This window comes from Leucopleurus acutus, assembly GCF_964270905.1.
Source record: "Leucopleurus acutus genome assembly, chromosome: 2".
Classification (NCBI taxonomy): domain Eukaryota; kingdom Metazoa; phylum Chordata; class Mammalia; order Artiodactyla; family Delphinidae; genus Leucopleurus; species Leucopleurus acutus.
This window is the reverse complement of record NC_139143.1, coordinates 158,767,470-158,781,408: the sequence shown is the minus strand read 5'-3', so window position 1 is coordinate 158,781,408 and position 13,939 is coordinate 158,767,470. Positions and strand designations below refer to the sequence as shown.

Sequence of the window (13,939 nt, the reverse complement as noted above, 5' to 3'; positions counted from 1 at the left end):
CCGGCAAACTGAGGCCCCTCTTCCTGCCAACTAAAGCCCCGTGGCCCCTCCCCTGCCCCTCGGGGATTGTGAGCTAACAGCCGAGGGTGGGTGGTGAGAGGCTTGGGACGGCGTGGCTCTCCCTCTCCTGGGCTGGCCCCTCTCCACCGCCCAGGAAGCGGGGAAGGAGTGCGGGCCCCCACCCCATCTAAGAATGTCTGGTCCCCAGGTAAGCAGCCGCAGCGTCGCACGCGCCTCCCCCAGGGTGCTGTCGGCGACCACGGCCCTGGGGGGAAGGAGCTGTTCCGAAGCGCGGGCGCCCAGCCCCGGCTCCGTCTGGCTCCGTCTCTTCCATCTTTTCGCCTGGGCGTCGTCGCCGTCGCTGTTGTCCAGGACGCGGCACAGCCGGCAGGGGAGGGGCGAGGAGGGGAGCGCCGGTGTCTCCAGCTCGGACAGACCGGCGTCGGGAGGAGGCCGGCTCCCTGTCGGGCTGTTGGCCTCTAGGGTGGCGGGATGGATTGGGGGCTGCCAGTGGGGGGCGGGGCGTTTCTAACTCGAGGGGCTGTGCGCGTGGCTCACCGCCCGCGGGGGAGCGCCGCCTGGGGCCTTCTCGCTCCAACGCTGCGCGGGTTTCCAGGCAAGGCACCGACTTCGCCACGCCTTGCCTCTCCTGAGAAATCGCCGGGTCCCACGCAACTCTCCTCTCTTCTTCCGCTAGCAGCCCCAGCGTCGGACATTTCTGCTCGCTCACCTCGTTCTCCTCACTCACCAGTCTCATGGCTGGTTTCCTTTTCTTCAGCCTCTCCCCTCGAGACCACCCTCCACCCCCAACCCACATCTGATCAAGACACCCCCTTACCAAATAAACATCACTGCCCGCCCAGCGGCAAGGCAAGGTCACAGCAGCTATCACAACTGTGGCCTCCCTGCCGGCTTTGCCTCCCGGCAGCCCTGTCTCCCTGAGACCCAGCCTCCTCATTGGGCTTGCGCCCTTGCAATTTCCTTTGCCAGGAAGCACCCCCCTTTGTTTATGCCCGGAGACCCTCCGTAAATATCACATTGGCCAAGCCTTCCCCTGCCCCCACCCCAGACTTAGTCTTCCCTGGACACCCTCAGCAACCGGACATCCCCTTGTCCAACCAGAGTTGCCACACTGCCGTCACCGTCCCTACACACATCTGCCTCCCCTACCAGACTCCCAGCCTCCTGAGGGTGCCCAGAACACACAGGCCTGGCGCACAGCAGGCATCGGCAAATAAAGATCATAAACGTTGGGTAGATGCTGGGTGTGCTGAGGGGCTGGATTGCTCACTTGAGAAGGCTTCTCACAGGACAGACTACACAGGCTTGGAGTGATTCCGTGCAGGGAGAGGATCTCGGGCAAGCACCAGAGTGCTCTATTAATTTAACAATCATTGAACAACTTCTGTTGTCAGGCCTCATGCCGGGCACAGGGGACCTCGGTCGGCACTCAAGTTCCTTCCCCTGTAGTACAGAAGGAAGACCACATAGGCGGTGCCAATACAGAGTGCCAAGTGTCACGCGGCGAGCACAAGCAGATGTGGCAGTGCAGAGGAGGAGCAGCTCAAGACTTGAGGGGGTGTCAGGCTTCCCAAAGAGGCCCACCACCCAACCCAAGACCAGAGCGGGGCAGAGAAGGGGTCATGGGGCGATGGAGAGAGGAGGCTGAGAGTCGAGCAGGCTTCGTCACGAAGGGCTTGCATACCACATGAAGGAGCTGGACTCCATCCTGAGGGTGTTGGGGAGCCACTGATGGCTTCCGAGGAGCCGGGGAGTGACGTGAGCTAGTCTTGCAGGCCACTGCTGGGCAAGGCCTCAGCTCTGACCCCCTCCTCTGAGACGCCTCCTCTGAGCCCCCTGACAGGCGGGGCCCCTCTTCTGTGCTCCCTCAGCAGCCTTGTCACCTCCTCTTTTGTGCAGGGTTGAATGCCTCTGCCAGACTGAGCTTTTTGAGAGATGAGACCAGGTCTTAATCTTCTCTGTCCCAAGACCAAGTGCTGAATGAATGGATTTTTCCTTTTTTCTCTAAATTTCAACAGCTCTTACTCTCAGCTCCACATCCTTCCATACCTGGGGCCTGTGCTGCAAACGGCTTTTAATTGGGGAAGAGGAGGCCCAGTTCCAATCCCAGCTCCACCATTTGCTGGAACAAGTTGCTTAACTGTTCTGAAACCTCAGTTTCCCCATTGTTAAGATGAGTTACCACCATGAACTGTCTGTAAGTCTCCACAGGCATGCATGAGTCTTGTTTTCCTGAACAGACTGTAAATTCCATGGTCCAGGCAGGGACCAAGGGCTTTCCCCAGCACCTTGCTCAGTCTGAGCTTACAACGAATACTACGATCAGTCCTGTTGGTTGGTAGACAGCAGAGTACACAGGAAAGAACACTTACGGTGAAGTTGGAAGTCTTGTTCTGCCACTTCCAGTGTGACCTTGAACAAGGTTCTTCCCCTCTCTGAGTCTTCTTTGCCTTACCTGGCAGACCTCACAGGGCCATTGGAAACCACAGAGGTGAAAGTGCTTTGTGAATGAAAGAGATACTATAGTAGACAATTAATTGCACATTAATTAAAAAAAAAACCAGGGACTTCACTGGTGGCTCAGTGGTTGAGAGTCCGCCTGCGGATGCAGGGGATGCGGGTTCGTGCCCCGGTCCGGGAAGATCCCACGTGCCGCGGAGCGGCTGGGCCTGTGAGCCATGGCCGCTGAGCCTGCGCGTCCGGAGCCTGTGCTCCGCAACGGGAGAGGCCACAACAGTGAGAGGCCCGCGTACCACAAAAGAAAAAAAACCAAAAAACCAAACCATGTAGTAGTATAGATGAGGTGTGTCTCGTACTTGGTGGACACACCCCAGGTATCTGCTGACTGCCTCTGAGATGCTGGGATGCTGCTCTTCCAGGTGCAGACTAGGCTGGAACAGAGGTGCTTGGTCTTGCTCGGGTCAGCCCTGAGACTCAAGACAGACCAGGAGGGAAGGGTTGATAGGGAGGGAGCAGGCATCCAATCCTTTGCCCCCCTCCCATCCCAGATTTCTCGGACTAGCATTGCTTCCCTGTCTTAGGTTTTGAGGGGACCTGGCATGACAAGGTCTCAGGAGTCCCAGTGGCTTTGGCATTGTAGCTACTGATACCCTTGGTGAATGAAGCTGGCCTATGGGAGCAGTTAGCTCCACCGTGCTGCCTGATAAACTCCGAGCCCCAAATTCCAAGTCCGGCCCCCTCTCAGCCTCTGACATACTGGTGGCAGTATTTATGGGAAAGGACCATGATTTGTCTTAGCTCTTGCCCAGACCAGAAGGGCCTGGGGCTGTATGGAGGCAGAGTCTCAGCTTCCTCACCTCGAAAATGAGTGGGGATTAAATGAGAAAACACCTTGGAACTTGTACATTTTACTCACGTGCAGGATTGCTATTTGTGGGTAGTGTGTTTACAACCAGTGGGGCCTCCCTGTTTCAGAGAACGCTGGGGCTCTTTCTCCAAAAGAAAGTTTCACAGACAGTGTATGTGTAAGGAGTGCACATGTTTGGTCTTAGAGCGAAAACGGACACAGAGAGACTGTGAAAATGGCCAGGGCCAGCTGATTCCCTGCTGCTGAGAGAGGCTGAGGGAAGGGAGGAGGCCTGGGCAGGGCCTACTCCTGCACGGGGAGGCCGTAGCTGCCCAGCCAGACTGGCCATCCGAGCTCCCTCATTGCCTGCACAAACCTCCTACCCCACAAACCTCCTGCTGCTGAGATTATGCCCCCTTTAAGAAGCACCAGATTTAGAATCAAACAGGAGGGATTGGGCTTCCCTGGTGGCACAGTGGTTGAGAGCCCTCCTGCCGATGCATGGGACGCGGGTTCGTGCCCCGGTCCAGGAAGATCCCACATGCCGCGGAGCAGCTGGGCCCGTGAGCCATGGCCGCTGAGCCTGCGCGTCCGGAGCTTGTGCTCCACAACAGGAGAGGCCACAACAGTGAGAGGCCCGCGTACCGAAAATAAATAAATAAAACAGGAGGGATTGATTCTCCTCACCTAATGTGTGACTTTGAGCAAATACCTCCATTTCTCAGGACCTCAGTTCCCTCATTCATGAAACGGGGAGAATTATAGCACCATCTCCTAAGGTTGTCAGGATCAGAAGAGAGAACGTGGTGGGAGTGCCATGTGAATTATTTAGCGCTGTCCATATTCATTTTCTGTTGCTCATCTCTTCCCCTGTTAACACTTGGGGCACCTCAGCCACAGCCCTGTCTTTCTGAGGGAGTGAGCGTGGCCTCCAGGACAAAGGAGCCTGAGTCTGCAGCGGGCCCTTTGTGCTTCCTTCCCTTCAGGTGGCCTCTCTCCCCCTGGGCCACTCCTGGGGGTGAGGGGGTTACCCCTTCCCAGTGTTTTTGTTCCTGTGGGGCTCACTCCAAAGTATTAAAAGTAGCTTTATAATTAAAAAAAAAAGGAGGGCTCATTTATGATAAAGGTCTCTATGACAAGGGCTCATCTCTCAGATGGGGGAAGGGCGCATACCCCTTCCCAGTGTTTTTGTTCCTGTGGGGCTCACTCCAAAGTATTAAAAGTAGCTTTATAATTAAAAAAAAAAAGGAGGGCTCATTTATGATAAAGGTCTCTATGACAAGGGCTCATCTCTCAGATGGGGGAAGGGCGCATACCCCTTGGACCCTGGGCCATGGGAGTGCCAGGAGGGTCAGCATATGGGCTAGAGGGAGGTCTGTGCTGTAGGGCAAGGGGTGTAGTCATAGAGGGGTGGAAGCTATGGTCGTGCTGGTTCACTCACTTTGCTATTGAACTTCCCCAGGCGCTCATCTTCAGCACCTTTGTCTTACCTCCTGGGTCTCCTCCATCTACCAATATGAAACCATGTTGGGAGGGCGCAGCTCTGGGATGAGGTCTAGGGGAACAGGAGCTACTGGGTCCCTGGGAACCTCTTTTGGGACTCTTTGACCTTGACAACCCCTTGTCCCTCTCCCCTGGGCCCCAGGTCAGCACACCAGTTTCTTCCTGACCAAAGAGCAGAGCCACGCCCAGATGAATGAATTTTCCTGGAAGGATGTTGCCAGTGCCTTGTCCGTGGCCAACATGATCCTGGGGCTCTTATCCATCTTCTGCAGTTTCTGCAAGTAGGTCTGGGGCCCAGCAAGCTCTTAGCCAAGAGCTGGAGCCAATGGCATGAGGGAAGGAGTGAGGAGTCTAGAGAGCCAAGCTCTGAGGCGTACAGATCAACTGGGGGCAGGAGAGAGTGCAGTAGGTTGGGAGTCAAGGGGTCAAGATCCTGGCCTCAGTTCTACCACCAGCCTGATATGTGACCTTAGCTAGGTCATATCCTGAGCCTCAGTTTCTCCATCTTTAAAACAAGCAGCTCCACTATGATCTCTATAGTTCCTTCCAGCTATGTCAATCTAGAATGGTTTTATGAGAAAATCAAGAGATTTTGAGATTTCTGTTCTGGTAGCCTTTGCACAATCCTTGGGTAGGCAGGCGACCATTAAATTTTTTTGATTGTTAAATTAGAGCATATGATCCGGCAGAATATTTGAAATTAGCACTGTTCTGGAAACTCTGAGACATGTATATGGCCCCCCCAAAAAAGCTGTAGGCAAATTATGTTTCTATAAATTGAATCATATTTCAATGGCTTTGGGAAATCAGCTCTTTAAAGATAAGTCCTTTATAATGCAAATAACATACTCCTAATCTGTTTGATTCTTTATAACCATGACCAAGTGACTTCTCTGGATCTGTTTCTCAACCATAAAATAAGAGGATTTTACCTGATTATGTTTAAGTTCCCTTCCAGTTTGAAAATTATATGATTCTCTAAGTCTGGGTTTTTGGGGTCTCATAAAGTGGGGCATACCTGCAGCAGAAAATCGCTGTCTTCTTAGTTCAACCTAATCTTCTAGGAGTGTAGTTTTTATGCCATAATACTGGGCCCAATTCCCTTTAGACACGTAGGTATGGGTCTAAACAAAGGAAATACTAAGGTTGTTTGGGGACAGCTGAGGTCTGGGGTCAGGCTCTCTGTTTGCTTCTGCTGGGCCACCCAAGCATTGCTGTCAGGGTGTCAACTTGCGTATGGCCTCCTAGGGCAGTTTGGTCTGAGATTGTGGTAGCTGATTTCAGGAGTCTGGGAGCATGTGCTGGAAAGAAACATAGAATCCTTGAATGTAGGGTCTGAAAGGTATCTTAGAAGTCATTCAGAGCATCAAAATACATGAGACAAAAACTGATATAACTACAAGCAGAAACTGATGACTGTATTATCATAGTTGGATATTTCTATACCCCTTTATCAGTAATTGATAGACCCAGCAGGCAGAAAATCAGTAAGGATATAGTTGAATTGAACAGCACCATCAATCCACTGGATCTAATTGATATTTATAGCATACTTCATCCAACAGTAGCAGAATACACATTCTTCTCACGATCACCAAGATAGACCACATTCTGGTCTGTAAGACATACCTTAACAAATTAAAAAAAATAGAAATCATACAAAGTATGCTCTGAGGTCATATGGAGTTAAACTAGAAATTAATAACAGAAAAATAACTAGAAAATTCCGAAATAAATGGAGGTTAAACAACTCACTTCTAAATAATACATAGATAGAAAAGGAGTCTCAAGAGAAATTTTAAAAAAATATTTTGAACTAAAAGAACGTGAAAATACAACTTATCATAATTTGTGAGATGCAGTAAATGCAGTACTTAGCGGGAAATTTATAGCATTGAATGCATATATTAGAAAAGAAATCTGCTCTGTAAAAGACCACATCAAGAGAACTAGAAGACAAGCCACACAGTGGGAGAAAATATTTGCAAAAATACATCCAATAAAGAACTACAGTCCAAAATATACACAGCTTTACGCTCATCAATAAGAAAACAACCCAATTAAAAAAGGGCCAAAGACCTTAACAGACATCTCACCAAAGAAGATATCCAGATGGCATTTAAACATATGAAGAGATACTCCACATCATATATCATCAGGGAAATGCAAATTAAATGGCAATGAGATACCACCATACACCTATTAGAAGGACCAGAATCCAGAACACTGATAGCAACAAATGTTGCTGAGGATGTGGAGCAACAAGAACCCTCATTCATTGCTGGTGGGAATGCAAAATGGTACAGCTACTTTGGAAGACAGTTTGGTGGTTTCCTACAAAACTAAACATACTCTTACCATATAATCCAGCAATCACACTCCTTGGTATTTATCCAAATGAATTGAAAACTACGTTCAAAACCTGTACTTGGATGTTTATGATGTTTTATTCATAATAGCCAAATCTTGGAAGCAACAAAGATGTCCTTCAGTAGATGAATGGATAAATTGTGGTACATCCAGACAATGGAATATCATTCAGTGTTAAAAAGAAATGAGCTATCAAGCCCTAAGAAGACATGGAGGAACATTAAATGCATATTATTAAGTGAAAGAAGCCAATCCCAAAAGGCTACATATTATATGACTCCAACTATATGACATTCTGGAAAAGAAAATATGTGTCCAAAAATATGGAGACAATAAAAAGATCAGTAGTTTCCAGAGGGGTTTAGGAAGACATAAATAGGTAGAGCACAGAGGATTGTTAGGGCAATGAAAATGCTCTATATGATATTATAATGATGGATATATATATATCATTATACTTTTATCCAAAACCATAGAACGTATAACACCAAGAGTGAGCCCTAAGGTAAACTATGGACTTTGAGTGACTACAGTGTGTCAGTGTAGGTTCATCCTTGGTATGTACCAAGGCCAGAATGCACCATTCTGGTGAGTGATGTTGATAATGGGAGAGGCTATGCATATGTGGGGCTAAGGGGTATATGGGAATCTCTGTATTCCTCTCAATTTTTGTTGTAAACCTAAAACTTCCCTAAAAAAATAAAGTCTTAGAAAAAATGGAAAAGAAGGAAGATCTAAAATCAATTATGTAAGCTTCCACCTTAGGAAACTAGAAACAGAAGAGCAAATTAAATCCGCAGTAAGCAGAAGGAAAGAAATAATAAAAATTAGAGCAGAAATCAATGAAATCGAAAACAAGAAATCCATTAAAAAAAAATCAATGAAACCAAAACCTGGTTCTTTGAAAAGATCAATAAAATCAATAAACCTCTAGCCAGGCTAACCAAAAAAAAAAGACAAGACACAAATTACCAGTGTCGGAAATGAAAGTGGAGGAATCATTACACGGACATTAAAAGCATAGGAAAGGAATATTGTGAACAGCTCTATGTCCACAAACTTCATAGCCTAGATGAAACAGACCAACTCCATAGAAGATACAAGCTACCAAAACTCACCCTAGGAGAAACAGATAATCTAAATAGGCCTATACTTATTAAATAAATCATTTGGTACAAACCCTTCATTTTATAGATGGAGGAACAGAGACCTAGGAAGGAGGAGTGGTTTATCTGAGATGGTTGTAGAGGCTGGACTAAGGCCTAGGACCCCCCTTGCCACTGAATGTGCCTGGAATTTAGAACTGAAAGGGACCTTGGTGATTGGCGAGGGGGTTGAGGGCACCCCTTTAAGACTGTGGGTTGAGAATGAGTATGGAAGGGATGTAGATATGTGTGAGGGTGTGTGTGTGTGTGTGTGTGTGTGTGTGTGTGTGTGTGTGTGTGTGTGTGTGTGTGTGTGTGTGTGTTTGTGTAAAGCAGCACATATCAGAAAGGATGTGAGTGTGGGGAACACGTAGGGGGGTGTGTATGTGTGCTAGCGTAGGAAGCATATAGCGGGAGGGGGGTGGAGTCCAGTGGAGACTGTGAAAGAGCCGCCCTTTGGGGCCTGCTGGCCTGCATTTTAGGAAGTCCCCCTGTGCCTCCTGGATGCTTTTGGTCAGCTTTCTATTAGACATGGCTATCGGGGCAATGACCAGACACCTCAACATCTGCTCCACATCAGGTGAGTCCAGGCCTCAGACTCATAATCCCTGACCCCAGGAGCACCCATTCAGGTCAGCTTCTCCATCCTCTGAAATACAGCAGGCTTCCTTGAGTCACCACTCCTGTTCACATCCCTCTGAGTGTAGCAGAAGCAGCCCTTGAACAGGAGTTTGTGAGCCCCACAGTCTAGATCTAGCTCCTCTGCTGGTTCGCTTATTGATCGCTGGCTGTCTTTGTCCTGGCCTTCAGTGGGCTTATCTGCCCCATCTCTCTCTTCAGGGTGGATCTGGGAGTGGGAGTGGTGGTTGTGGTCACGGGGGAGTGGGGAAATGAAAAATTACCCCAAGCAGAGCTGCTGGTTTAAAATATGACAAAATATTTCCATGCAAGATTTTGCTTGAAAAAAAAGGGTTCCACAGCTTATCAATACGTTCCCAATTGTGGTCCAACCCTTGCGTGTTAAAGGATGGGAAAACTAAGACCTAGACAGGGAAAGACTTGTCTAAGGCCATGTGGTCAGTTTGAGGCAGAGCCAGAAGGAGATCCTAGTCTTTGATCAACAGGCCCCCCTGGGGAGCAGCTGTTGCCCTCTGGCCCCTCAGGGACCTGACAAACAGGATCCCGCTTGTCCTCACTCCAGCTCCCCCACTAGAAGGGACTAAAGTATAAGACATATGAGTGTAAGTTCTTCTAACCTTGGCCTTCTGCAACAGGAGCCAAGCTGAATGACTTTGCTGTCTTCACCACCTTTGGCCTGGCCTCAGCCCTGCTTCTAGGCATGGATGGGCCTCTGAATGGCTTCCTGGCCATCATCTACGTGTTGGCTATTTCAGTCCGCCTCTGTTTCTATTCAGCTGGTGAGTGGAAGCCAGCCTTATGGCTGAGGGTAGGGAACCATGGAGGGGAGAAGCTGTTGGATGCCGGAAGCGTGAGGTGCAGTAATTGACTCCTTTCCTTCCTTTTACGGAGACCCCCTTCCTTCCTTCTCCCCTGCTCTAGGCCCACTGGAGACTGAAGGCTGCATTGGCAGAGACCTGTTCTAGGGGCGGGAACCCTTGGTTCTTGAACCAGCTGTGCCTTTTTCTTGTAGTGTGACCTTTGGATGGAGCATATGAATTCACAGACTCTAGAACTAGAGGTCATACTCCAGTTTCCCATAACAGATGGAGAAACTGAACTCTGGTGAGGGTAATTACCTTGCCTAAGTTCACAACGCAAGGGATTGCAGATGCAGACAGAAAGATCTCAAAGGACCCCTCTACAGAGGCTTCCTAGGGGCCAAGGCATAGGCCTGGTCCTAGCTGCCTGCTTTACCTTGAGGATCTAGTGCAAAACCCACACATCATCTCTAAATAACTAAGTGCTTTATGGCTGGCCACTGCCCTGGGATTAGGGGATTTGGAATGTGGGGCAGGGAAGACCCGAAGAGAGAAGGGCTTCCTCTGGTGGGTGCTTTAGAGCAGTGAAGCAAACCCCATCTTTTCTTTCCCTGCAGGCGTTCCCTTCACATACAAGGGTCTACCCTGCCCCTATGCTTCCTGTGTTTTGGCCTCCACCTCCCTCCTGACCAAAGGCAACACATTCATTCTCTCTTGCATGGCCACATTCATGATTCTATTCATGATGGACGAGAGCTACTACCCACATGACGAAATCCTGGAGTCTGAGAACTGGAAAAAAATGGTCTATCTGGGAGGTGAGTGAAAATACTGCTCTGAAATGTCACTAGTGATCATTTATTGTCACTGCTGCTCATTGCTACCCTGTACCTCGTCCCCACATTCCCCCTCTGTTTCACCCTGCTTTACTTTTCTCCATAGAATTTATTATCACCTGATGTGTATTTACTTGTTTGTTGTCTATACACACTAAACCTGCCCACCCCCCGATAGAAGATTCTTTTTTATTTGTGCTATAATTCCTAGTACCTAGGATTGTGCCAATCACATAGTAGATGCTCAATAAATATTTGTTGGATGTCACTAAGTTCAACAGAAATTTAGGGAACACTGACCATATGTGAGGTGCTAGCAATCAAATCGGTAAACCAGGCAAATACTTCCTGCCTCAGGATTTACAGTCCGATAGGGGAGACAGACACCAAACAAATCATGGCAGAAATAACTAAAAATATATAGTTTTGATGTGCTGTGAAACTATAGGGTGCTCTCAGAGGGCATCAGAGGGTGACCTAATTTAGACTGGAATGCCTTAAGGATGGGAAAGGATCCTTAAGGAAGTGACATTTAAACGAAATCTGGGTTAAAGTGGTCAAAAGGTAAAAACTCCAGTTACAAGACAAGTTCTGGGCATGTAATGTACAGCATGGTGGCTACAGTTAACAATACTGCATTGGCTGTTTGAAAGTTGCTAAGAGAGTAGATCTTAAAAGTTCTCATCACAGGGAAATAATGTGTAACTATGTGAGGTGACGGATATTAAGTAAATTTATTATGGTTATCATGTTGCAATATATACAAGTATCAAACCGTTGTTGTTACACTTTGGACTAATAACAATGCTATATGTCAATGATATCTCAATAAAACTGGAAAAAAATTTAAAATACATGAAAACTGCAAGATGATTGGCCAAGTGGTGGGAAGGATGGTTCAGAAAAGGAAACAATTTTTGATGCTCTGAGGCAAGAACAGCCGGATGCATTAGTGCACCAGTGTGGCTGGACTTGCTGAGAGAGGGCTTGTGACAGACTGAGGCCGGCGAAGTGAGCAGACTGGGCAGGATTGGGGATTGGATCCTGTAGGCAAATGACAAGCCTTTGAAGGGATTTCTGAGCCACAGTTTTAAACGATCACTTGGACTGTAATGAAGAGAATAGATTGTAGGAGACTAAGAATAGAATTAGGAAAACCAGCTTTTTGTCAGATGAGAGGTGATGGTTGCAGTGGAGATGAAGAGATTTGGCATAAATGTCAAAGTGACATAGTTAATTCATATGAATTGCATCTCCATCAAAGTATTACCACAGTCAGGTTGGTAGGGATTTTGGTTGACATTTGTAATTGAGTTTGATATGGTAACACAGGGACAAAGTTGGTTTGGTCAACTTTGAAGCATGCAAAGCTAAACTCACCTGTCATCTAAACTGGCCCTGTGTGGGGCTAGCTTCTGCTATTAAATCTCACATTGTTACTTGTTCTCCAGACTTCTGCAACAAAGTTAAAGGGGAAGAATAATATCTCACGTTTGTAGTACTTCCATAAAGTTGCTTCACACATTACCCAGTCGATCTCATTATGACAGAGGGTGAGAGGCATTATTATTCCTCTCTTAAGGTAATAAACAGGCTTTTAAAAGTTAGGTGACTTGCCCAAGGTCACACTGCTGATAAGTGGCAAAGTATGGACTTTTCTAAATCCATGTCTTGGGACTTCAAATCCCATGTTCATTCTACTACATCACAGCGGTATCCATTACAGGATCACTCATGCATTTCCATTCCAGAGGAGGCAGGACAACCAACAAATCTGTATTCTGGGGGGGTAATAACCAACTGTCCTAGGCAGTCAGAATATTATAAGTGTCAGTGTAGGGAACTGTTCACTATTCAAGTTTCCAGGCCCACCTTGCAAGCAGGCCTTTCTAAGGATAGCAGTCTCAGGCCTGCTATGTTAATTCTTTTCTGCATGCATAAAATATTTTATTGACCCTTATCTCATGTTAAACTTGAAACAATTAGGAATATTTTTTTTTCTTTGTTTTTTTTTTCTAACAAGAGATCTGGGCAACTCAGATTTATTCTTGGCTAAGACTGACTTCTGATCTGAATTTGACAAAATGGAGCCTGAGATTGCATTAGATTGTAATTGTCTAGTTACACAGGGACAAACTCTGCAAAGGCAGGGATCACGTGTCATTGGTTTTAGTGTCTTAGGCTCTGTGAGTAAAAACTGAAGGCCAAGGCTTCCCTGGTGGCGCAGTGGTTGAGAGTCTGCCTGCCGATGCAGGGGACACGAGTTCGTGCCCTGGTCCGGGAAGATCCCACATGCCGCGGAGCGGCTGGGCCCGGGAGCCGTGGCGGCTGAGCCTGCGTGTCCGGAGCCTGCGCTCCGCAACGGGAGAGGCCACAACAGTGAGAGGGCTGCGTACAGCAAAAAAAACCCAAAAAACTGAAGGCTGGAAAGATGGGAATGGGAAGTACAGGGTGGAAAATACACATAAGACAGCTTCATAAAAATTGAGTGTTTGCCTTTTTTCTTCCAGGTGTCATCATGGTGTTTTTGTCTCCATTGTCACTAACTGCTTTTTACTGCCTGATGTGGTCACTCTCCTACATCTTCTTTCCAGATGCTCTGTGGCACAAGGCAGCACGTCTTAAGCTGCAGCACCGAAGACACTAAACAGCCTTACGCACTCCCACTGGCCTCTGTGGGGTTTCTGCCAGCATGTTGGGCCAAGCCTCGCCTTACCCTTACTAAATGTTTCCTTGTCCCTATGTTGTGTATGTGCTAGATACATGTTGCCTTGAACCACAGCAACCCATAGTAGGGCCAGCGGCCTATATACTTCTTCCTCTTTATTCAGGGTTCTGAATCTCTTGGGGACGAGTTGTTTATGTCATACAGAACAGAATTTTTTCCAAGATAAATTTGGGCTGGGCTTGAGTTCCATCCCTGTTACCAGCTGGGTGAACTTGTGCACTCAGGTTAGTCCCTTGGAAATGAGTGAAACCTTTCAGAGTTGGTCTAGCCTCCACCTTGGTCCTGCCTGAATGTAATTACTCCAGTGGTGAGGTGGGGCTTACTAACGCGTTTCTTAAATTTACAGACTCTGGCTCTGTAGAGCGGAGCTGATAGCAGCCAATCACATTGCCCAATTTGTGTGTAGGATTTTGTAACTTAAAATTCCATATTTCCACAATCAAAGCTTCTGCCTTTTGCTTTGTTTAGAGATTAGACACATTGGCATCCTGAGGCCATCGTCTGGTCTCCAGGATCTCAGTATGTGTTCTTTTCCTAAGCTCTAAAATACTAAACTCTAGATATTCAAAGGGCACTTCATATTCTAAAAT

The 13,939-nt window shown here is 47.6% G+C and overlaps 1 protein-coding gene across 1 annotated transcript; it reads left to right on the top strand.

The window, feature by feature from the left end:
* Positions 1 to 193: 193 nt before the first annotated feature.
* Positions 194 to 13,268, top strand: TMEM269 (transmembrane protein 269; the record flags this gene model as incomplete). The annotated part of the gene is made up of 7 exons (XM_082859582.1): positions 194 to 208; positions 1,416 to 1,540; positions 4,987 to 5,112; positions 8,829 to 8,926; positions 9,621 to 9,764; positions 10,403 to 10,603; positions 13,132 to 13,268. The coding sequence occupies 7 exons, from the start codon at positions 194 to 196 to the stop codon at positions 13,266 to 13,268; spliced, it is 846 nt and encodes a 281-aa protein (XP_082715708.1).
* Between the last annotated feature and the right edge of the window lie 671 nt (positions 13,269 to 13,939).